Raw genomic sequence first — 25,700 nt, forward strand, 5'->3', positions numbered from 1 at the left:
CGGCCCAGGAGCCAAATGCCCCCGCAGCTCCATGCTACCACGCAGGGTGCCGTTTCGGACTTGCAGGGAGTTGTCGCAGTCCCGTTTTGGCTGCACATTCTACCGCTGGGGTGGAAGTGTCAAGCAAGATGTTGTCGCTGGTGTCATGATGTCCAGGTGAGAAGTTTCCTTGGCGGGTTGCCAGGGCCAGCCTGAGAGCACTGGCGCCGGGGACCCGCGCTCCCGGGAAGGGGCGGGGATGTGGGCGGAGCCTGGCAACATCGGGACCACCAATAGGATGCTCAGCCGGAGCTGGCCCTGCGCGTGACGCAGCGGAGCTCGGAGGCTGGGGGCGTAGGGGCCGGGCTGTCCGGCGCTTTATCTTCTCTGCCGCTCAGCAGGCGACGTTGCGGGCCCTGGGCGCCAGGAGAGCTTCCCTTGGCCGACCTTCCTGCTGGCTGTTCTGTGACCGCTTCGCGGCTCTGCTCACTTGGCCGAAGTGCCTGCTGCCGGGCGCGGGCCTCAGGTAACGGTGGTGCTCCCGCGCCTCTCTTCGCTCCCGCTTGGGTCCACCGGCCTCAGCCCGCGGGGAAGGGAGAAGCGGTGGCGGCAGCAGCTCCGGCCCGGCCTTGTCTTGGGCTGTGCTGCGGGGAAGGCGAGGCTGGTCTACTGCAGGGGAGTTGGGGAGGGGAGGGGAGGGGAGGGGAGGGCGGGAAAGTTACCGTCAGGCTCACGGGTCACGGGCAGCCTTTTAAACCCTGCACGCTGGTTTGGTGTTCCCCAAATCTCGTGGCATCTCTCAAGTCAGTAGTAAAGAAAGTTAGGAATTAGAAGACGTTTTATTCTTTAAAAAGCGAAACCAAAAATGCACTCAGGAAGTCGGCCTTCTAATGATTTAGAGAAAATGTGTGAAGAGAAGGATGGCATTAGCAAGCTCATGTTTTATTCTAAAATATTAGGATGTAGGTAAGTTTCTGTTTTCCCTAAGTGTTAATGGTCATGTAATTTAAATAATATGTATATTGAAAGGTTATTTGTAAGTGAGAAACAACTATATACACTTTATTCTCTGTATTTATATTTAGGTTAAGTTCGTTGGTCACTTTTTTTTTGTTTGGGACGGAGTCTCGCTCTGTCGCAAGGCTGGAGTGCAGTGGCACAATCTCGGCTCACTGCAACCTCTGCCTCCCGGGTTCAAGCGATTCTCCTGCCCCAGACTACCGAGTAGCTGAGATTACAGGCGTGCGCCACCACGCCCAGGTAATTTTTGTAGTTTTAGTAGAGACGGGGTTTCACCATGTTGGACCAGGCTGGTCTCGAACTCCTGACCTCAAGTGATCTTCTGGCTTCGGCCTCCCAAAGTGCTGAGATTACAGGCGTGAGCCACCGCCTGGCCTGTTGGTCACTTTTTAATATTTAAGTGGCTGCCACCTGTTTAAACCACTTTTTTCTTTTTTTTCAGTATACTTGGTTTCCTCTTCCTTGAAGTAGAGTTCAATTTGAAGCTTTTTTTTTTTTTCTTTTTAAAAGTTGGGCGGTGTCAGTGAATGACTTGTTAAGGAAGTCTGTGCGTTGTCTGGGTGTGAGAATGGGTTTTGGAAGGAGCTCTGTGGCATTGAATTACCGTTTAGAAATGCACGTGTTTTAGTGAATCACATGCTTAGAACCCATCTGTGGTTTCGCAATCTTTTAGGATAAAGACCTACTGAGTGAGCACACTCTTTCTATCTCTGGTTCATTTGGCCCACTTTCCTTCTGGCTTTCCAGGTTCGTGCCACACTGGCTCTATTTTTGTTACTGGAAAGCTTCATTTTCTTTCCTGTCTCTTGGCTTTTAGGAGTTTCCTCCACCTCTAACGCTGTATTCTCTCCCTCCCTCCAACTCTTATACCTGCATCAGATATCAGCCTACATATCACTTCCTCTGGAAATCACCCCATCCCCATTAAGCAATCCTTCCTTCCTCCTAAAACTGTGCATGTAATCAAATCATAGCTATTAATGTCCCCCAATTGTGAAATATCCCATGTCCTGTCCTCCTTTTCTTTTCCTTTCTTTCTTTTTTTTGAGACAGAGTCTAGCTCTGTCACCCAGGCTGGAGTGCAGTGGCACGATCTTGGCTCACCGCATCCTCCGCCTCCTGGGTTCAAGCAATTCTCTGCCTCGGCCTCCCGACTAGCTGGGATTACAGGCACCTGCCACCACCCCTGGCTAATTTTTTGTATTTTTAGTAGAGACGGGGTTTCATCATCTTGGCCAGGCTGGTCTAGAACTCCTGACCTTGTGATCCACCCTCCTTGGCCTCCCAAAGTGCTGGGATTACAGGTGTGAGCCAGTGTGCTTGTTTAAGAAACAGTGGAAGGCCAAAGTAATGAGTAGAGAAAATGAGAGAGCCAAGATCATGCCACTGCACTCCAGCCTGCAACATGGCATGACTCCGTCTCAAAAAAAAAAAAATGCCGGGTGCAGTGGCTCACGCCTGTAATCCCAGCACTTTGGGAGGCCGAGGCAGGTGGATCACCTGAGATTGGGAGTTCGAGACCACCCTGACCAACATGGGGAAACCCCATCTCTACTAAAAATACAAAATTAGCTGGGTGTGGTGGCCTGTAATCCCAGCTGCTCGGGAGGCCGAGGCAGGAGAATCGCTTAAACCCAGGAGGCGGAGGTTGCGGTGAGCTGAGATCATACCATTGTACTCCAGTCTGACCAACAAGAGCGAAACTCTGTCTCAAAAAAAAAAAAAAAGATTGATGGTGTTTAAGTGGGTGGTGGTGAGTGGCAGGCAATGCAGGAGTTACTAGATCATGGTAAGGACTTACGATGTTTGAAGGGGTTTAAGTTGTGAAGTGACTTATCTAACTTATCTTGAGTGCAATGGCGTGATCAAGGTTCACTGCAACCTCCATCTCTGGGTTCAAGCAATTCTTCTGCCTCAGCCTCCCGAGTAGCTGGGACTACAGGTGCCTGCCACCACACCTGGCTAATTTTTTGTATTTTTAGTAGAGACGAGGTTTCACCATGCTGGGCTAGCCAGGATGGTCTTGATCTTCTGACCTCGTGATCCGCCCACCTCGGCCTCCCAAAGTGCTGGGATTACAGGTGTAATCCACCATGCCCGGCCCTGTTTTAGCTTTTGATGTAAGGTTTCCTCTAGAGTAGCTTGATGGTTCCTCATCTTATTACCAAGGACCCCCTTTTTATATTTCTTCTTTTGGAGACAGGGTCTCACTCTGTTGTCCGGGCTGGAGTGCAGTGGTGCGACCTGTGCTCACTGCAACCTTCGCCTCCTGGGTTCAAGCGATTTTCCTGCCTCAGCCTCCTGAGTAGATAGGATTACAGGTGCTTGCTGCCACACCTGGCTAAATTTTTTTTGGGTATTTTTAGCCTAGTGTACCTTAAATATGCTCCAAACACTTAATATTAGCCTACAGTTGGGCAAAATTATTGAACACAGACTATTTTACAATAAAGTGTTCATTATCTCATGTAATTTATTGAATACTACACTGAAAGTGAAAAACAAATAGTTGTATGAGTACTCAAAATATGATTTCCACGGAATGCATGTTGCTTTTGCACCATCATAAAGTTGAAAAATTTTGAATTGAACCATCATAAGTTGGGGACTATGTTGTGCTTAGAATAATTGGTTACATATTAACTGATATATTTGCTTTCTCTCTTAATGCCTGCCTGTTGTACTCCAGGTACTCCACACTAGATTTGAGGGAGACTTACAGAAAATACTATGTAATCCCTATCTTTGAGAACTTAAGCCTAATATAAGAGACAGAGAGTATTGCTCTCTGATTATAGGACAATGTAACATGTGACAGGATGCTCAGTGTAGTGGGACCACAGAGAGGGTGAGATGAGAGGTGGTGGTAAAGGAAACTTCAGAGGGTGTGAGTTGGAAGCAGTCTAGCAATTAGAGGGCAGGTTATAGAATCTGTTAGTCTTTGTTTTGAATTCTAGTTCTGCTGTTGGAGAATTATATGATTTGGGACAAGTTAAATCACTTCCCTAAACTCATCTGTAAAATGAGGATAATACTTATCTAAGGTTGTAAAGATTAAATGTAATGTAAAAAGTTTAGCAGCACAGTGCCTGGAGGTACATTATAGGTGCTCATTAAATCAGAACTGTTGGTATTAATTCTATTACTGCTGCGGCTGTGATTCTTTGAAGGCTTGAGTAGGAGTTAGCTATATAAAGAAAGGGCAGAGGAGAAATAGCTTTCTATAGACAGGGAAGAGTATATGGGATGCATGGTGGCCAAAGAATATTTGGGAAATAACAATAGTATCTGTCTTGATTCTATTGAGAAGAAAATAATACATGTAAAACACATAAGCACTAAAAAAAAAATCAGCTGTTATTATTTTACTTTGAGAAATATTGGCCAGGCGCGGTGGTGGCTCACGCTTGTAATCCCAGCACTTTGGGAGGCCGAGGCGGGCGGATCACGAGGTCAGGAGATCGAGACCACAGTGAAACCCCGTCTCTACAAAAAATACAAAAAATTAGCCGGGCATGGTGGCAGGCGCCTGTAGTCCCAGCTACTCGGGAGGCTGAGGCAGGAGAATGGCGTGAACCTGGGAGGTGGAGCTTGCAGTGAGCCGAGATTGCGCCACTGCACTCCAGCCTGGGCGACAGAGCAAGACTCTGTCTCAAAAAAAAAAAAAAAAAGAGAAATATTGCACTGTGCTATACTGTTTCGTAGGGCTTGGGTAATAAACTTTAATCTGGCATTTATTTTTTAATCATTTTGCTGTCTTTTTTTTTTTTTTTGAGACGGAGTCTTGCTCTGTCGCCCAGGCTGGAGTGCAGTGGCGTGATCTTAGCTCACTGCAAGCTCCGCCTCCTGGGTTCATGCCATTCTCCTGCCTCAGCCTCCCAAGTAGCTGGGACTACAGGCGCCCACCACCACACCTGGCTAATTTTTTTTTTTTTTTTGTATTTTTAGTAGAGACAGGGTTTCACTGTATTAGCCAGGATGGTCTCAATCTCCTGACTTCATGATCTGCTCACCTCAGCCTCCCAAAGTGCTGGGATTACAGGCGTGAGCCACCACACCCGGCTTCATTTTGCTGTCTTTTATGCTTTAAACTTTTGCTATATGCTCTTTAAAAGAGTATCTACTTTAAATTCCCCATCATCTGGCCAGAAAAAAAAAGTCTCTGTTCATCTGACCAGAAAAAAAAAACAAAACGCATTATTCCTTGTAAAATTCCTCTCTTACTGAAACATCTTGGTTCCTTTTGCATCTTTCTTTTTCTTCCCTGATTTCTTCTACTTAGAGGCCGTCCCTCAAAGTTTAGTTTTCAGTTCTCACTTCTCTCATCATTTCTGATGAAGAGATAGATGCTCTTGTGGCTTCCTCTGTCACTTTTACACAGAATTGGACCATTGTAAGTTGGGCTGATTAGTTAGCCCTGACTTTTCCCTTAAGTTCCTCTTGATTAGATCTTATGATATCATAACATTTCTACTTGATATATTCATCTGCTGTTCCACAATTGTTTCATTTGTTTGATTTCAGAAATAATTAGAAGAAAGCTGATCTAGATTTGTCAGATTTTTACTTTGCCAAGCTGTGATAGTTGAAAAACAACTAAACCCACCATGTACTATATTTCATCCTTTTATACAGAAAAGGATATGTTAATATAAAAATTAAGAAAGACTGTAGTCTCGGAATTTAAATATATGTAGGTTTAAAATAATGTAATGAGTATTTTACAGTTGTTTTCTTCTTGCTTTAGACTCTTGAAAACTTTATCACATAGTGAAACACTGCTTTACTTTTTATTTAAAATTGTTGTTTTGGCCGGGTGCGGTGGCTCATGCGTGTAATCCCAGCACTTTGGGAGGCCGAGGCGGGTGGATAATTTGAAGTCAGAAGTTCGAGACCAGCAAGACCAACATGGTGAAACCCTGTCTCTACTAAAATACAAAAATTAGCCACGTGTGGTGGCAGGCACCTGTAATCTCAGCTACTCAGGAGGCTGAGGCAGGAGAATCGCCTGAACCCAGGAGGCGGAGGTTGCAGTGAGCCGAGATTGCGCCATTGCACTCCAGCCTGGGCAAGGCGATACTCCTTCTCAATAAATAAATAAATAAATAAATACATAATTTTGAGATGTGGTCTTGCTGTGTTGCGCATGCCAGACTCAAAACTCCTGGGTTCAAGTGATCCTCCCGCTTGAGCCTCCCAAGTAGCTGGGACTACAGCTGCATGCCACCATGCCCAGCTAGTGAAACGTGGCTTTAGAGTAAACCTTGTGCTATCTTGATACTGATCTTTGATCATGTTTTTTCATGCTTAAAGTGTCTCACCACTGCCTTCCTGAAAAACTTCTAATTTCTTAGGCCTTTATAGTTTGACTCCTGTCCTCCTTTCTAGTCTTTTCTCTCATCATGTTTCTCCATTACCAACTTTTTCCCCCCAGTATTTAGTGGTCTTTGTAGTTTGGATCCAACGAATGCCAGTTCAAATCTGGCTCTGTCGTTAGCTGTGTGGTCTTGGGCAAGTTACTGTAATGAGAAGAAAAGCAGATTCTAGTACCTGGGGCTGTGGTGTGCGTTCCTATCAACTCAACTTGTTCAACTGCAGGTGTATTCCTGGTACATGGGTGGAGGACACTGATAGTAACTACTTTAAATCATTGTTTTCTCGTGTGAAAACTGAGGGTAATTTTTTTCAGAATTGTTATGAATATTAAATGAGAAAACTTAAAGCACCTGGCAGGGTCCTTGCCCTTAGTAGATACTTAACAAAAACTTGTTTTTGTTGTAGTTCAATTCCATCATGGTTCCCTGAACAGGGCTTATAAGGTCCTTGTTTTAATCCTTTCTTGCACATGGAATGCACAGTTCTGATCCTTCAAGACTGTCTAAAATACCTTTTCTGTGAAACCTTTACATCTTCTGCTAATCTCTGCTGTCTCTGAACTTAAGGTATTGTTTTTACCATTGACTTTGTTTCTAAATCATACTCCACCTTGTGGCATCTTTGTAGTTACCCATTACTGTTTAATCCTTATTTTCTTTTACATACTTAATGCTTTGTTCAACTAAATTGTTCTTTAAGAGTGGGGTCTATGTTTAAAAAGGGGCTTCGAAACCAGTCAAATTATTTTATAGGACCTGATTTCTTCAAATTTGTTATCTTGAGTATCTTATACCTAGAAAATGCTTTGAGATGATTAATGCAAAAGGAAGAGAATATATCATCAAATTTCACCTCTCCTAAATATAGTGGTATTGTGAAATTCACGTAAGCCAGATGCTTAGTTCAAAGCTGATATAGTTTGCCTCTGTGTCCCCACACAAATCTCATCTCGAACTGTAATCGCCACGTGTCAGGGGGGGATCTGGTGGGAGGTGATTGGATCATGGGGGCAGTTTCCCCATGCTGTTCCCGTGATAGTGAGGGAGTTCTCCTGAGAGCTGATGGTTTTAAATGTGGCACTTCCTTGCCCTGTCTCTCCCGCCACCACATAAGACATGCCTTGCCTCCCCTTGGTCTTCTGCCATGATTGTAAGTTTCCTGAGGCCTTTCCAGCCATGTGGAACTGTGAGATAGTTAAACCTCTTTCCTTTATAAATTACCCAGTCTCAAGTAGTGTCTTTATAGCAGTGTGAAAATGGACTAATACAAAAGCTTTTTACACCTTCTTTCCTAGACAATACAATGGTGGGTGAAGAGAAAATGTCTCTAAGAAACCGGCTGTCAAAGTCCAGGGAAAATCCTGAGGAAGATGAAGACCAGAGAAACCCTGCAAAGGAGTCCCTAGAGACACCTAGTAATGGTGAGGCTTAATTTTTTTTTTTTAGGTGAATTAGTGAAATAGAGAACAAATACAGTGTTATAGAATAAGTATTGCCATCTCTTTAATTCTTTATTGTAAATGGGTATTGATAGAGTTTTATATGTCTAGTAACAAAGCAATTAGAAAATAAGTCCTTTCTTGTTAATTAATTCAGTGGACATCTATTGGTATGTGCTGTGTTTTAGAGACCATTCATTCAGTCACCTAACCTACCAATAATTGCTGAGGTCCCCCGCTGGATGCTGGGGCTATAGCAGTGATCAGTACGGATTTGTTTGCCATTATGGAGCTCCAAGTTAAGTGAATGACAAAACCTCTAAAATCATACGCATAATTAGATTTATCACAGTGTAATATTCTTACAGTTAACTACTCTCATAATAGATATAATGAGTAAAATGTGAGTAATTAGCAGGGTGCCTAACCCAGTTCAGTACTGAGCTATAAATCTTGGGAGGGGATTAGTTAGGGAGCTTTATTAGTTCTTGTATCCACGTTTGCTTAATGCCTGACTACAAAGAGGAATACGATAGTTCTTTGTTGTTAAGGTCAAGGTTTATGATTATGAATGATAGACTTGTAAACACAACTCTAATTGATGTCATCTATTGCATCAGGATATTTATTTTTGCAGTGACATTTGTAAAGGTTTGATTTCAACAAGGATTTGAAATTTGAGGATTGTTTAGTTAACAAATAGGTGTGGAACCTTCTGAAACGGTTTGTCTTTGGCGTTTCATCTCTTTTCATAAAGAAACAGTTTTGTTTTTCCTACCGAAATTTAATTAAACTTAAATATCAACAGCTGGATCCCACTAGGAATGTAAATATTGCTGCTTGAGTTGGCATAATGAGGTTTATTGATAGGCTCTTAGTTAGCTATATATGACATTTATATTGCATATGGGCTAGTTTTAGTGTGATATAAAATGTGAAATTTATGCAAAGGAGGATGAGCCAATACTGGGGAGAATTCTCCTTCCATGATTTAGGGACTTGGTGAGAACCCAGCTTGTTTCCCTTGCCTGCATTCTCACACATTAAAAACTTCATGCTTGTTTGTTCCTTCCAGTTCTTGGGACAGAAAAGGTTATTTTAATTGAAACTTTGTCACTGTATATGATCATTCTCTTTACGTCCCAAGTTTTTAAAAAGATTCTAACTTCTTCTAATTTCTATGTATTTTCATTGTTCTTTGTTGTCCTAGTTCATTGTTTTAGTCAATCCAGGTTTTAGTGCCAGTGTTAAAAATTGAATTGGTTAGCTTAAATCAAGAAGTATAACAACCTCTTTGGTTTAATGTAAGTAATGCTAATTTGAAAATCTTTCTTCACATATTGTAACATTTATTCACCTTGGGGAGTAAGTGCTTTGGGAGTAATCCCAAAGTTCTGGGATTATGGGCCTGAGCCACCGTGCCCAGCCTGGTCTAGGTACCCTTTCTTTCTCTCCTTTTTCTTTTTTTTGAGACAGTTTTGCTCTTGTTGCCCACAGTGGAGTGCAGTAATGCAATATCGGCTCACTGCAACCTCTGCCTCCTGGGTTCAAGCCATTCTCCTGCTTCAGCCTCCCAAGTAGCTGGGATTACAAGCATGCATCACAACGCGCAGATAACTTTGTATTTTTAGTAGAGACGGTGTTTCACTATGTTGGTCAGGGCTGGTCTCGAACTTTTGACCTCAGGTAATCCACCAACCTTAGCCTCCCAAAGTGCTGGGATTATAGGCGTGAGCCACCATGCCCAGCCCTTTTTCTCCTTTTTCTTCCCCTTTTCCTCCTCCTTTGTTTCTTCCCTTTTCCCCCATCCCCTTCTCTTCCTTTTTCCCTCCCTTTTTTTTTTTTTTTTTTTTTCGAGACAGTCTCACGTTGTCGCCTAGGCTGGAGTGGTGCAATCTTGGCACACTGCAACCTCCACCTCCCAGGCTCAAGTGATCCTCCTGCCTCACCCTCCCGAGTAGCTGGGATCACAGGCATGTGCCACCACGCCCAGCTAATTTTTGTATTTTAAGAGTCCGGGCTTCAACATGTGGGCCAGGCTGGTCTCGAACTCTGGCAAGTGATCTGGTTGCCCCGACCTCCCAAAGTGCTGGTATTGTAGGCATGAGCCACCATGCCAGGCCTCCATTCCTTTTAATTTTTTAGTAATATGTTTGCATACCATTAAAGTCACCGTTTTAAAGTTTATAATTCATTGGTTGCTAATATATTTACAAGATTGTAGAACCATCACTGCTGTTTAATTCCAAAACATTTTTATCACCCCGGAAAGGAGTCCCATTCCTCTCTTCTCTTAGCCTCTAGCAACCACTAATATACTTCCTGTCACTTTGGATTTGCTTGATCTGGGCATTTCTTATAAGGGGATTCGTAGAACATGTGGCCTTTGTGTCTGGCTGCTTGCACTTAGCATAATGTTTTGCATGTTTGTTTGGTTTTTTGATTTGAGGCGAAATCTTGCTCTGCTGTCCGGGCTGGAGTGCAGGGGCTATTCACAGGCATGATTATAGCACATTGCTGCCTTGGTCTCCTGGCCTCGATCTTCCTGCCTCAGCCTCCTGAGCAGTATGTTTTAGTATGTATCAGTACTTCATTGTTTTCTTTGTGGCTGAATAATATTTCATCATATAAGTATGATACAGTTTGCTTATCTTTCAGTTGATATTTATTTTGGGGGGGTTATTTACAATGATTGGCTATTATGAATGCTGCTGCTATGAATATTTGTGTAGAAGCTTATGGAATATATGTTTTCAGTTCTCTTGGGTATATATGTAAGAGCTGAGTTGCTGAGTCATGGTAAATGTATGTTTAACTTTTTGAGGAACTGCAGTACTTTTCCAAAATAGCCACTCCTTCTTATGTTCCCACCAGCAATGTATGAGAGTTCCAGTTTCTCCACATCCTCACCAAGACTTGTTATTATCTGTCTTTTGATGATAGCCTTCTGGCCAACAGATTAATAATCTGGTGTCAGTTAAGCACCTTTGATCTAAATGTAAGATAGGATACCAGGTTTGTTAATAGGGATCTTGAAGTTGGTGTGCATAAGATACTCAAATATAAAACAATCCTTTGTTATAAATAGGAGTTAAGTGAGTTATAGTAACCAAATAGAGACCGATGGGGTTGGGGAGCCCTTGCTTTAGAATGGAGGAAAGTCTCACTGAAGTAGATTTTGAGTTTGGCCTTTGAGATAAGAAGACTGGGAGAGGGCTTTCAATCCACAGAGGTATACATTTGCAAAGACTTTAAGACAGTATAATGTTGTGTGTGTGGTGTTTTGTTTGCTTTCAGAGAGGATGGAGGGGTAGGTGGTACAGATGGATTTGTGGTTGGTTTTCATGGGTAGGAGTATAGAGCAAATTGGAAAGGCCAGAAGTAATTAAGAAGATAAGGCTCCAACAGCCTCTCAGTGCCCAGCCAACTGCCCTGGCAGCTGGTGGGTAGTGGCCCTTGCTGGGGACCCTCCAGTGGGCCCAGGAAGACAAAAGTGGCTCTAAATTTGACACATGCACATTGAAGCAAGTCAAAGGACTTGATATGAAGCATAGAAGCAGATAGTTCAAATAGCAAGCAGTAATTGGTATACATTTGGTGAGTGGGGCAGTGTTTCCTTCTTTTACTGCTGCTGAGGTGGTGGAAATTAGTTAAATTCATTGTGAAATGGCACACACTGAAGGTATTTGTTAATGAGGGTTCCAGAAGCGTTAAAAGTAGCACCACCAAAAGCCGGGTGTGGTGGCTCACGTCTGTAATCCCAGCATTTTGGGAGGCCGAGGCGGGTGGATCACGAGGTCAGGAGATCAAGACCATCCTGGCTAACATGGTGAAACCCCGCCTCTACCAAAAATATAAAAAATTGGGCGTGGTGGTGGGCGCCTGTGGTCCCAGCTACTCGGGAGGCTGAGGCAGGAGAATGGCGTGAACCTGGGAGGAGGAGCTTGCAGTGAGCCAAGATCATGCCACTGCACTCCAGCCTGGGCAACAGAGTGAGACTCCATCTCAAAAAAAAAAAAAAAAAAAAAGTAGCACCACCATATGCTGACCTAGACCAAGTATTTCAAGGAGTCACAAATGCTAGTGTGACAAGGCAGAGAGGATTGTTGTAGTAGGACATAATAAAGACATTTCCTTTTCAAAACCAGCACATCTCAACCTTTTTCAGTCAACTCCCTTTAAACCTGTAGCACTAAAAACAGTGACTTGCATACTTAATGTTAAATGAAAGACGACTAGGTTTTCTGGATTTAGAAAGACCACCTTTAATACCCCAAAAGAAGAAATCTGTGCAGTTGGCAGTTGTGAGTGAAAACACTGTTTGCCAAAACAGACGGCTGGTCAGAAATGATTGTATACCTGGGTTATGTGGGATGTCTGCCGCTGCCACTTGTAATCCTCGACATGACAATGTCAGGTAAGGCATTTCATAGATACAGTTACAGTAGTTGAAGGAATGTCAGATGACATGACTGTTGTAGATGCGACTTCATCAGGATGGTAAACTAAATAGACATCTACAGCTTCTAGAAGAGGAGAGCAAAACACATGCAAGAAGAAATGGTCAGTGTTTGGTTACTGTAGCATTCTAGATGCTTAATAGGGGCTCTGGTTTTGTTGTAAAGGTGATGTCAGTTCTCAGAAATACTGTATCAACATGTTCTATGTGGTGGCTTCCATCTATAGTCTGAGCTGCTCGGGAGGATCGTTTGAGCCTAGGAGTTGGAGTCCAGCCTGGGCAACATAGTGAGACCCCATCTCTTAAAAAAATGGTCTTAACTACTGGAAGATTTGCAGATTTAAAAAAAAAAATAGGACTTGAAGTCTTACTGTATATGTTGTCATTGACTGATGACCTACTTGTGTGAATGATTTTGGACAAATCTTACAGCTTGTCAGTGCTTAGGTTGCCTTTTATGCAAAGCCAAGGATAGCAAATATGAAAGCACTTTCTCTGAGTGTATAGCACTGTGTTCATCAAGGTATTATCTTTTTTTTTTTTTTGAGACGGAGTTTTGCTCTTATTGCCCAGGCTGGAGTGCATTGGCACGATCTCAGCTCACCACAACCTCCACCTCCCAAGTTCAAGCGATTCTCCTCCCTCAGCCTCCCGAGTAGCTGGGATTACAGGCATGCGCCACCACGCCTGGCTTATTTTGTGTTTTTAGTAGAGGTGAGGTTTCTCCATGTTGGTCAGGCTGGTCTCGAACTCCTGACCTCAGGTGATCCGCCCGCCTCAGCCTCCCAAAGTGCTGATATTACAGGCGTGAGCCACTGTGCCTGGCCTCATTAAGGTATTATCTTATTGGCAGTGCTGTCCACTCTTCTGTCCCGGTTCCTAAGGTAGCTTTTATAATCTGTTGTATATCAACTGAGAATTATAATCTACATGAAATCCTCTAATATTCCTACCAGAAATTATCTCTTGATTTAAAACAAGATAATATGATGTTGTAACAGTTTAGTGGTAATAAGACAAATTATCTTCTCGCATGTACAGGCAGCCTACACAGTTGATACAGATGTGGTGATAAAAGAAAAAGAAGCCAAAGTTACTCTAGTTGAGTAATATAGTTCCCAGATGATCGGGCACGGTGGCTCATGCCTGTAATCCCAGCACTTTGGGAGGCCGAGGCGGGCAGATCGCTTGAGGTCAGGAGTTCGAGACTAGCCTGACCAACGTGATAAAACTCTGTCTCTACTAAAAATAAAAAAATCAGCTGGACGTGGTGGTGGGTGCCAGTAATCCAAGCTACTCAGGAGGCTGAGGCAGTAGAATCGCTTGAACCCGAGAGACGGAGGTTTCAGTGAGCCGAGACCGCGCCACTGCACTCCAGCCTGGGCAACAGAATAAGACTCTGTCCCAAAAAAAAAAGAAGTTTGGTTTTATTAAACAAATTGCTAAAATATGCTTATATATTTTTTTAAATTTAAAGTAATATATACTCATCGAAAAAATTCAAACACTATAGAAAGTTATTAAGTAATATTTCCTCCCTCAAGTAATATTTTTTTTTTACATGTGGGATCATATTTAAGATCTCTTCTGCAGTTTGTTTCTTCTATATATACTTTGTAAGTCTCAGATATCTTTTCATTTAGTGTATGTAATTCTTTTAAATACCTCTGTAGTATTTCTGCTGTACAGATGCTTGGTGGTTTATTTAACTTGCCCGTTATTGATGGAAACTTAGGCTGTTTCCAGAGTTGCAGTATTACAAACAGTGCTACAGAGAGCATCATGAAACAACGTCATTGCTTACTTGTACTGGTATACCTATAGGATATATTCTTTTTTTTTTTTTTTTTTGAGACAGAGTCTCACTCTTTCGCCCAAGCTGGAGTGCAGTGGTGCGATTTTGGCTGACTGCAACCTCCGCCTCCCTGGTTCAGGTGATTCTTCTGTCTCTGCCTCCTGAGTAGCTAGGATTACAAGTGTCCGCCACCATGCCTGGCTAATTTTTGTATTTTTAGTGGAGACGGGGTTTCACCATGTTGGTCAGCCTGGTCTCGAACTCCTGACCTAGTGCGCCGCCTGCCTCAGCCTCCCAAAGTGCTGGGATTCCAGGCGTGAGCCACTGCACCTGGCCAGGATACATTCTTAAAAGTGAAATTGCTAGGTCAAAGGGCTTTTGCATTTAAAATTTAGATATTATCAAATTTCCTTTAAAAAATGTTATGCCACTTTATATTCCTATCTATACTGTTTCACCACACTCTTGGCAATAATCTTACCAGTCTTTTAAAACTCCTGATTTGATGGGTGAAAAACAGTATACATATAGCATAAATTTGTTCTCATGAATTTTAAGTGAGGTGGGGAAATTGTTTCATATTTATTGACCATGTTTTTTTTTTCTTTAAAAGCCCTGTTCATATCCTTTGCTCACTTTTATTCCTTATCTGGTGATTGTTATTTCTAAGAGCTTTTTCTATATTAAATAAATTAATCCTTTGATTATGTACTTTGAATATTTTCTAACTAGTGATTTGTCTTTTGACTTTGCTTATGTATGTATGCTTTGCCATGTTTTGTTTTTATATATCAAATATTCTTTTAATTGTTATAGTGTTGTTTTGTTTTTGTTTTTGTTTTTGTTTTTTGAGATGGAGTCTCGCTCTGTTGCCCAGGCTGGAGTGGAGTGCAATGGCATGATCTTGGCTCACTGCAGCCTCTGCCTCCCGAGTTCAAGCGATTCTCCTGCCTCAGCCTCCTGAGTAGCTGGGATTACAGGCATGTACCACCATGCTGCGCTAATTTTTGTATTTTAAGTAGAGACAGGGTTTCACCATGTCAGCCAGGCTGGTCTCGAACTGCTGACCTCAAGTGATCCACCCACCTCAGCCTCCCAAAGTGCTGGGATTACAGGCATGAGCCACCACGCCTGGCTGCTTATAGGTTTTTTTTGTCTTGCTTAGAAATCATCCAAAATTATGAAAAAAAGAAAACAATGACTTTTTTTTCCTTTGTGGTGTTTTATATTGAAATATTTGATCCATGTGAAATTTATTTTTGAGCGATGCATTCATCATTGGGGTCTAATTTTTTAGTTTTCCAAAATGGCTAGTGAGTTGTTTCAACGTTATCTATTAAGTCTCTGTTTCTGTATGAGCATATGCTAATCCACGTTTCTGGCTCAGATTCCATTTTTCTGAAGTAGTGCAGACGTGAGTAGTTGAGAACTTTGTAAAGTTTTTGTGGTCAGTGGAGCAGTAGACGATTACAGATGGATTTTACTATCATCTTCCCTTTTATTATTAAGATTGAAAAGTGATTGTCTCTTTCAAGAAATACTCCTAAGCCTAACCATACTATGGACATAAAGGTGATTTTTCAAGTGACTTTTGTATCGCTTTGTGGAGAACAAAGTGAAGCTGAAATGTAGGTATTCTAAGACATGGTCAATGACATGGTCAATGAGAGTTTTTTAGAAAACAATCAGGATTTAAAAATGAGTTTGAATTTCTAGGCAATAAACTAGTCAGTGCCTACATGTTAGCTAATTCTGTTCTTGCCACAAGTAGATGAAGAAAACATTTGTTAAAAGAACTGCAACTTGAAAATTGGTTATTAGTCACTGCTTAGTATTCCTTAGTCATTTTTATGAGTGTAATCACATAGGTTGGCTGGCCTTTTTTTTTTTTTTAATGCTGCATGACTAGGGGTCAGAAGATATGGATTTCTTCAGGCTCAGTTACTTATCGGCCATGTGACAGTGTACAAGATGTTTAATTTCTTTGAATCTCAGTTTCTTTATTTTAAAAATAGAAATGAGGCCAGATGTGGTGGCTCACGCTTATAATCCATGTACTTTGAGAGGCTGAGGTGGAAGGATTGCTTGAGATCAGGAGTTCAAGACCAGTCTGGACAACATATCAAGACCCCATCTTTACAAAAATATAAAAAAATTAGGTGGGCATGGTAACATGTGCCTGTAACCAAAGCTACTGAGGAGGCTGAGGTGGGAGGATTGCTTGAGCCCAGGAGTTAGAGGTCGCAGTGAGCTAGGATTGTACCACTGCACTCCAGCCTAGGTGACAGAGCAAGACTATATGTTAAAATTTGTAACAGGTTTAACAAGGATGTGGATTTAGAAATTTGGAGGCCGTAACGTCTTCAGGGAAAGAAGAGTTGCAGAAATGGGTGGAAACTATTGGCTAGCAAGAAAACAAAGATAAGAAGTGTAAACTTCTTTCTCAGAACATTTTATATTAGAAGGAAAAGTGCAGCATGTCATGAGGGTTAAGTGATCTTCAAAAGGACTGTTTTTTTAAAAAAAAATCGTTTCTCAAATTTCAGTTATTTTGCCATTATATTATTACTATTACTATGTAACTTTAAAAAATTCACTTGAAAATTTATTCTCAACCTAATAAATTATTAAATCATAGGTTTGATGTTCAATTACTTATTTTTTAAAAACAAATATGTAATACTTGATAAGTAAGTGTTAGTAAAAGAACTACAGATTTTATTTTCAGTATCATTGATGACATCCATATCATAATTTCTGAAACATGATTTTTAAAGGACAAATTGTCTCTGAATGTAAATATGGACAATATAATTGACTCAGTGGGTTGAACTTTTTGAATAGGGAACGATTAAGACAATAATAGTTTGAAGGGTTAGTCTTGAAAAAGACATGGGCTACTCTTTCCTCTGACACAAATGTTGGAGAAGAGGATGAAAGACAGCGAAAATTAAGAAACATAGAAGACATTTAAGGATTTGGTACCAAAACTGAACAACTGAAAGTTACTTGGTGGGGCTGGGACTTGAAAGTGGGAAAGGTTTCGAACTAACTTTTGTGAGGAATGTCACAGAGATTCATCAAGAGGCAGAGACAAAGATTGCATATTTTCATTGCAGGCCTGCCTGAGGCTTGACAGCAGCAGTTTAGAATCGGCCCATTTTCCTAACTTTTTCTGTAGCGCATGGCAATTTGGAATCAGAAGGCAGATAGCAGGTAATTTCTGGAGTCGGCGTGTGGCATGGTGGGTCCAGGAAATTGGTGGTGGTGATAAGGGACAGACAGAAATAATGACAGAGGGTTAGTAAGTCCGTGCTGGTTAAGAAAACTGGAAAACCAAAACAATGACTTCTATCAGAAGAGAAACTGTCTCTCTCCCTGTCTTTCTCTTTAGTGATGAAACCTTCCCTAGAAATTCCCCAACAGACTTCTCATGTCTCATTGGCCAGAGTTAGATTAAAAGTTATGCTAGCTATCTACCTTTTGCCTCTCCAGTCTTTTCTTTTTTTTTTTTTTTTTTTGAGACGGAGTCTCACTCTGTCGCCCAGGCTGGAGTGCAGTGGCGCAATCTCGGCTCACTGCAAGCTCCGCCTCCCGGGTTCACGCCATTCTCCTCTCTCAGCCTCTCTGAGTAGCTGGGACTACAGGCGCCCACCACCACGCCCGGCTAATTTTTTTCATTTTTAGTAGAGACGGGGTTTCACCGTGGTCTCGATCTCCTGACCTCGTGATCCGCCCTCCTCGGCCTCCCAAAGTGCTGGGATTACAAGCATGAGCCACCGTGCCCGGCCGCCTCTCCAATCTTTTCTACCCTACTTTGTTTCCTGGGAGACTGACCTTAAGAACTGCAACAGTAGTCTCCAATGCCCTGTGTGGTTCTGGTAGGCTTGGCCAGTTGGGGAACTTCAGGAGATCTAAGAGCAGAGAGTAAGGTGGGTGTGTTTGTAACTAAGGTTCTCTCCCTGGTAGGTAACCATCGCTCCTTTCTAATATTTCTCTCTAAAGAGTTCTCTCTGGGTTCCACTAACCCTTTACCCCCTTTGCCCTTTCTGGCCTCAGGATAGTAACAGCTTTCCTGATGTTTATTACTAGCCCTAGAATTCCACATCATCCTTACCATCCTTGTTGCTTTTCTTAAACTCTGACCACACATGTACAATAAGGACCTCTTTAAATTTTTCCTAGTCAATAAGCTTGAGTGGGTCATCTCTTTGCTGCCTGATACTCAGGCCCATTTTTAAATCAGTTTCTGGCAAAGGCAGTGACATGCATGTCCTTATTTGGGAAGCAACTGGCAGTGTTCACCATGGCTATGTTACATTATAAAAAATAATGTGTATGTACTTGTCCATTTTATTTGCCAACCAGATTTACAGTAAACTTGGCCATCTAGAACAAAGTTGGGAAACGTGGCCATGTTCATTCTTTTGTGTTTGTAGTGCTTTCTCATGTTACCACAGTAGAGTTGAGTAGTTGTTACATAGTTGCAGACTATACTGCCCGTTACGGAAAAAGCTTTCTGACTCTTCATCTAGAATTACATTGTTCAATATGGTCACCACTAGAAGTACACTGTTTAATATAGTCTGGTTGAGCACCTGAAATGTGGCTAGTCTGGATTGAGAAACACTATAGTTGTGATATGTCAGATTTCAGAGACTTACTGGCACCCGTTTCTTTTTACTTTTTAATGTGGCTCTTAAAAATTTTAAAATTACACATGGTGATTCACATTTTATGTGTATATATGTGTGTGTATATATATATATGTATTTTTTTTTTTTTTAGACCGAGTTTTGCTCTTGTTTCCCAGGCTGGAGTACAATGGTGCGATCTTGGCTCACCGCAACCTCCGCGTCCCAGGTTCAAGCGATTCTCTTGACTCAGCCTCCCAGGTAGCTGGAATTATAGGCATGCGCCACCACGCCTGGCCAATTTTGTATTTTTAGTAGAGACGGGGTTTCCCCATGTTGGTCAGGCTGGTCTCGAACTCCTGACCTCCGGTGATCCGCCTGCCTCGGCCTCCCAAAGTACTGGGATTAGAGGTGTGAGCCACCGCGCCTGGCCTCACATTGTATGTTTATAGGATGACACTGATCAGGAATGTAACTAGTGGCCTAGAAAGTAAGTAGATAAGCTTCCCTTAGGCCAAAGCCTATTAAATACAATATTGTCAAGAAAAGAGAGCATGGCATTAAGAGGCATCTGACTGAGCCTCAGGCCTCGGAAAAATCCAACAAGTCTTCATACTTCATTCCTTTGCCTGGAATAATATTTCTAGCATTTGTTCACCATAATTTTTCTTTATTATTTGAGACTCAGTTCAAATATTGACTCCTCTGCAAAAGCCTCCTACACCCGTCATTCTCCCACAGCGCTTCTCTGTATTGTCCTTTTCCCTATTTGTAGTTTTCTCCTGAGATCCTGAAGGGAGGGTTTGCCCTGCATGTATTAGGTCCTCAGTGGGCTTTTACTTAATGGATGAGTATATACATTGAGTAAATTAGTTACCAATTTAACAAGCCTGGTTATTTGTCTCTTTTCTTCTGTGTAACTTTGGTGGTAGATTGACTATAGTAATAGAAGTATAGGATTGTTAGGGAGAACACTGTGGAAGCAGCCTAGGTAGAAAGGCACAGCTCCCCAGGACTGCTGAATGGGGCCTGATTGCACTCCTCATTTCCGTTTTTGCTAAAGGTATCACTATAATAGTATAGTACAACAATGGATCTCTCTCTCTTGTCCTGAAGATTATGTAGGGTAAAGTACATTTTTGTTTTATTTTTTTGTAGAGAATGGGGGTCTCGCTTTGTTGCTCAGGCTGGTCTCAAACTCCTGGCTTCAAGCGACCCTGCTGTCTTAGCCTCACAAAGTGCTGGGATGATAATAGGTGTGAGCCAGCACACCTGGAGTCTGGTGTTTTTTTTAGGGTGGCAAAGCATGTCATAATTTTACAAAAATTTTCATCAAAACTGGTTAAAATAAGATTTTTGACATGTCAAGGAATAAATTTTAAACATTCCCATTAAATATAGTAGGTTTTAAAAGAGATAGCATTTATTCATGAAGATAAGTATTGCAAGGCTGATTTTTTTAGAAATCAGAAATTTAAGGGAAAAAATGTTGAATAGTTTTCCTTATGGACTTATGTGGGGTTCTATTAAGTTTCGGATAGCAAATAACTGACTCCTAGTGTTAGCAGTTAGTGTGTTACTAGAGGTAGGCAAATGATTCAGAAATTACATCATCCTCAGTCCTGGCTTATCATTGTTTCAGGGTCAGTGTTTTAGACATGGAGAAGCCTTGAGTTGAGTGCTCGTAAATAGTTCTTCAAATCATTGGATGCGGGTGGGGATGGTGGCTCATCCTTGTAATCCCAACAATTTCAGATGCCAAGGCATGAGGATTGCTGGAGGCCAGGAGTTCAAGACCAGCCTGGGCAACATAGCGAGGCTCTGCCTTTACAAATTTTTTTTTTTTTAAATTAGGTGGGTGTGGTGGCACATGAGTGTGGTGGCATGTGCCTGTAGTCCTAGCTACTTGGGAGGCTGAGGCGGGAGGATCCCTTGAGCCTAGGAGTTCCAGGCCACAGTGAGCTATGATCATGCCATAGCCACTGCCCCCTAGCCTGGGCAACAGAGTGAGAACCTGTCTTTAAAAAAAAAAAAAAAAAAAAAAAAGGAAAGCAGTGGATATTAGCTTTTAGGCATTTTTTTTGACTTTTTTTAACATCTAATTTTTAAATTTTAAATTGTAGAAAGTTAAGAATTTCTTTGGAATATTGTATGAAGAGGTATTTTGAAGGTAAAGGAAAATGAATTGGCATTTTAAAATATATTTTTCTTCCACTTACTTTGTCATTTTCAGTGAGGTCTTCAGAGACTCTGTGAACAAACCTGTTTTCTCACTTTCCAGTGGCTGCGTCCCAAAGCCTGTTGGTAATGATGGCTGTCATGTTATTTATGGATAGACATTCTTTTTGGAAGGGACGCACAAGTAGTGAGAATTAATCTTTTACAGTCTCCTTACCAATCCTCCTCCCCCACGGTAGCTGAATTAGTTGAAGGAAAGAAGCTTTTGTCTCATTTATTTCTGAAATAGTTTATTTATGAAATCATGGTCTGGTCATAGAACTAAATTAAAAATACATTCATATAACTTACTGAAAAATCAAATGGACATTTGTCTTCCCTTATATTTCTTAATCAGTTACCAATTTGTAAATATCTCAAATTAATCCTCTGCTCACCGTTCTCCTTGCCATTTACAACATCACTTTTTGTCTGGATTTATTGCATTTCTCTGTTATGTGGTCCTTTGCATCTTCTAATTTCAGCTCAGTATTTTCCTGCATAAAATTCTTAGTTTCCTCAAAGCCCTTGTTATTATATGACCTCTAGCCGTCTTCCCAGTCATCAACTCTGCCACTATCGATAATTGAAGACATTCCACTGTCTCCTGGCTTCCATTGATGTTAAGTCAGGCACGCGTTGTAATTGCAGTACTTGTGTAGTTGATATTCTTTCTGGGTGCTTTTCGTTTTTTTTAACCCCTGTGTCAGACAGTTTCACTGTGATATATCCAAGTAGATTATTATTATTATTTTTTCTTTTGAGATGGAGTTTCACTCTTGTTGCCCAGGCTGGAGTGCAATGGTGTGATCTCGACTCACTGCAACCTCCGCCTCCCTGGTTCAAGCGATTCTCCTCCCTTAGCCTCCCGAGTAGCTGGGATTACAGGCATGTGCCACCATGCCCACCTAATTTTGTATTTTTAGTAGAGACGGGGTTTCTCCATGTTGGTCAGGCTGGTCTCAAACCCCCGACCTCAGGTGATCCACCTGCCTTGGCTTCCCAAAGTGCTGGGATTGCAGGCGTGAGCCACCATGCCCAGCACTAAGTAGATTATTTATCTGCTTGGAATTCTTTGACTTTATCCTAGAATTTGTGTCTTTCAACAGTTCTGGCCAATTCTCAGCTGTAGCCACCTCAAATATTGTCTCTCCTTATAGAGCTCTGATTAGATGCATTTTGTATCTCCTCATTCTTCATGTCTTTTTTCCAAGCGACATACTGTGAAAAGAAATGTCCAATAGAAGATTAAATTATATTTCTACCATAAAAACAGAGTAATAGGGCAATGAAAATAATACAGAAGAATATGTAATGACAGGGAAAAATGTTTACAATATATTAAGTGAAAAAACAGGTTATAAAGCAGTATGCATATGAGTTTGTTTTTATGTTTTTATAGTTTGTTTTTAAGGGAAGGGGTTATTAAGCTTAAATTATCCCAAATATGCCTCCAAAGTTCATTTTGGCAAAGTAAATATTTCTGTTCAGTGTATTTTTTCTGGGAAATTACTTTTATAAATTTGAATGGCTTTTAATCTTCCTTTTTAGGCAAAATATACAATAGCAGTTGTCAATGCTGAAATAAAAATACTTAAGCTATTACCATGTAGAATAAATGAGAAAATACAAATTCCCAATTTTAAAAATTCATCTGCCAAAATGATAGTTCATTATCATAGGGGTTTTTTTTTTTTTTAACGAAGATAGCAAACTAGACGTTGTAGTTTTCTGTTTCACACTTTTCAGTATGCATTCCATTCTCTTTCATTCACTTATCTGTGTAGGTCTGTGCACATAATGATGTCTGATGTTTCTCGGTTCCCATAATATAACAGATAACTTGACACTTTATTAAAAAGATAGAATAAAGATATTTAGTATCTCATTATTCACAAACTCATTTGTGAATAATGGCAGATGGCATTCAAAATTAACTCTACCCTGGGCCAGGCATGGCGACAAATGCCTATAATCTCAGCATTTTGGGAGGCCGAGGCAGGAGGATTGCTGAAGGCCAGGAGTTCAAGTCAAGACCGGCCAGGGCAACATAGTGAGACCTTGTCTCAAAAAAATATTAGCTGGGTGTGGTGGCACACATCTGTGGTCCCAGCTAGTGGGACGGCTGATGCAGGAGGATCACTTGAGCTCAAGTGTTAGAGGCTGCAGTGAGCTGTGATTGTGCCACAGCAGTCCAACCTAGATGACAGAGTGAGATCCTGTCTCAAAAAAAGCCCCCAAAACTCTACCCATATGTTATTAAAAGGGCAGAGATAAATTAATCTCACTGCTTTTAAAATTATAGTGGTACCATGATTCAGTGTGAAAATAAGAAACTGTCTCTAAATCTGTGACAATAATAAAGCTCAGTATGCACCATACGCAGGAGTTACACAGAGCAGCACATTCTCATAAAAAATACTGTCATACCTTTCAAATCCAATTTTTGTTATAAAATTACAAAAAAGATTATCAGTCAGAATACCGCAGTTAGTCAAGTTAAACACCAGGAAACTACATTACTGTAACTTAATATACAGAAAGGAATATTTCAGAACAGAGAAATTAGAATGAAATGAATTTTCGAGTATTTTTAGCATCACCTCCCCAAAACCCTGTACCCATTAGCAGTTACTCCCTTTTTGTCATAACCCCGCGCCCCACGCCTCACTCTCTAGGCAACCAGCAGTGTTTTGTCTGTCTCAGCAGTTATCTATTCTGGACATTGTCATGTAAATAGGATCATACAATGTGTAGTCTTTTGTGACTTCCTCTTTTCACTTGGCAAAATGTTTACTTTTCACCCATATTATAGCATGTATTAATATTTCTTCTGGTTAATGTTTCTTTTTTAGTAATCCATTTTATGGATATACTACATTTTATTAATCTGTTTTTCTGTTTATGGGTATTTGTTTCCACTTTCTATTATTATGACTAATGCTGCCCATAAATATTCATATTCAAGTTTTTGAAAGGGCATGTTTTTATTTCTCTGGTGTATATACCTAGGAATGGAATTACTAGGTCATATGTTGGCTCTGTGTTTAATCTGTCGAGGAACTTCCAGACGGTTATTCAAAGCACTACACCATTTAACATTCCCACTAGCAGCGTCCTGGATAGTTGAAGTTTCTTTCTCCACATTCAAGCCAACACTTGTTGTTGTTTTTGTTTTTGATTATAGCCATCCTAGTGGGTGTGAAATGATACCTCATCGTACTTTTGATTTGAATTTTCCTGATGGCCAGGGATGTTGAGTGTCTTTTCATGTGGTTATTGGGCATTTTTTTTTTTTTTAAGAGAAATATCTGTTCAGTTACTTTGCATTTTTTTTTTTTTTTTTTTTTTTTTTTTTTTTTTTTAAGACGGAGTCTCACTCTGTCACCCAGGCTAGAGAGCAATGGCGCTATCTTGGCTCACTGCAACCTCCGCCTCCTGGGTTCAAGCGATTCACCTGCCTCAGCCTCCCAAGTAGCTGGGATTACAGGCATGTGCCACCATGCCTGGCTAATTTTGTGTTTTTAGTAGAGACGGGGTTTCTCCGTATCGGTCAGGCTGGTCTCAAACTCCCGACCTCTGGTGATCCACCCACCTTGGCCTCCCAAAGTGCTGGGATTACAGGCATGAGCCACCGCACCCGGCCTACTTTGCCTGTTTTAATTGGACTATTTGTCCTTTTATTTTTTTATTTTATTTTACTTTATTTTTGAGATAGTCTTGCTCTGTAGCCTAGGTTGGAGTGCAGAGGCACATTCTTGGCTTACTGCAACTTCTGCCTCATAGGTTCAAGTGATCCTCTCACCTTAGCCTCCCAAGTAGCTGAGACTACAGGTGCGCATCCCCACGCCCAGCTAACTTTTGTATTTTTAGTAGAGAAGGGGTTTTGCCATATTGTCCAGGCTGGTCTCAAACTCCTGGGCTTAAGTGATCCTCCCACCTTGGCGTCCCAAAGTGCTGTGGTTACAGATGTGAGCCACCATGCCTGGCCTATTTGTCTTTTTAATGTTGAATTGTAAGAGTTCTTTATATATTCTGGATACAAGTCCCTAATCAGATTTGCAAAATTTTTTTTCCCATTCTGTGGGTTGTCTTTTTACTTTCTTGATAGTGTTCTTTGTAGCACAAAAGTGACTTAAATTTTGATAGAATCTATCAATATAGTTTTTTTACATTTTCTAATGTTGATTGTTCTTTTGGTGTTTAAGAAGTCATTGTCTAGCCCAAGGCCTCTGTTTTCTTCCATATTTTTAGGTATTTGATCCTTTTTGAGTTAGTTTCTACATATGGTGTGAGTTCCACGTCCATCTCCATGCTTTTTCATGTGGCTATTAAGTTGTCCCAGCTCCATTTGTTGAAAAGAAGAATCTTTCTGCATTTTTCTTGGCACCCTTGTCAAAAATCAGTTATTAATAATCATAAAGGTGAATGTTTATTTCTGGACTCCCAGTTCTTTTCCATTGATCATCTATGTGTCTATCTCTAAAATTGGGAAGTGTGAGTTTTCCAGCTTTGTTATTTTCTTTTTCATGATTTGTATGGCTATTCTGTGTTCTTGAATTTCTGTATGAATTTTAGGATCAGCTAGTCAATTTTTGCAAAGAAGCCAGGTGAAATTTTAGTGAGTATTGCTTTAAATCTATAGAAAAATTGGGGAGCATTGCCATATTAACAATATTAAATCTTCTAGTCAATGAATATGGGATGTCTTTAGACTTATTTAGTTCAATTTTTATTCCATTTTCTTCATGGCACCTTTTATTTGCATCAGATATTATAAAG

The 25,700-nt window shown here is 41.1% G+C and overlaps 1 protein-coding gene across 2 annotated transcripts in view; it reads left to right on the top strand.

The window, feature by feature from the left end:
* Positions 1-253: 253 nt before the first annotated feature.
* Positions 254-25,700, top strand: part of SOAT1 (sterol O-acyltransferase 1) — a 60,159-nt gene continuing 34,712 nt past the window's right edge. Inside the window, exons 1-2 of one of the 2 annotated variants that reach the window (XM_055255727.2) lie at positions 254-505; positions 7,670-7,795. In XM_055255727.2, coding sequence (XP_055111702.1) covers positions 7,678-7,795 — 118 coding nt within the window. In that variant the 5' untranslated portion in view covers positions 254-505; positions 7,670-7,677. The remainder of the gene's footprint in view (positions 506-7,669; positions 7,796-25,700) is intronic. The other variant, XM_055255729.2, reaches the window with a different exon arrangement.

Source organism: Symphalangus syndactylus, chromosome 12, assembly GCF_028878055.3.
Source record: "Symphalangus syndactylus isolate Jambi chromosome 12, NHGRI_mSymSyn1-v2.1_pri, whole genome shotgun sequence".
NCBI classification, from domain to species: Eukaryota; Metazoa; Chordata; class Mammalia; order Primates; family Hylobatidae; genus Symphalangus; species Symphalangus syndactylus.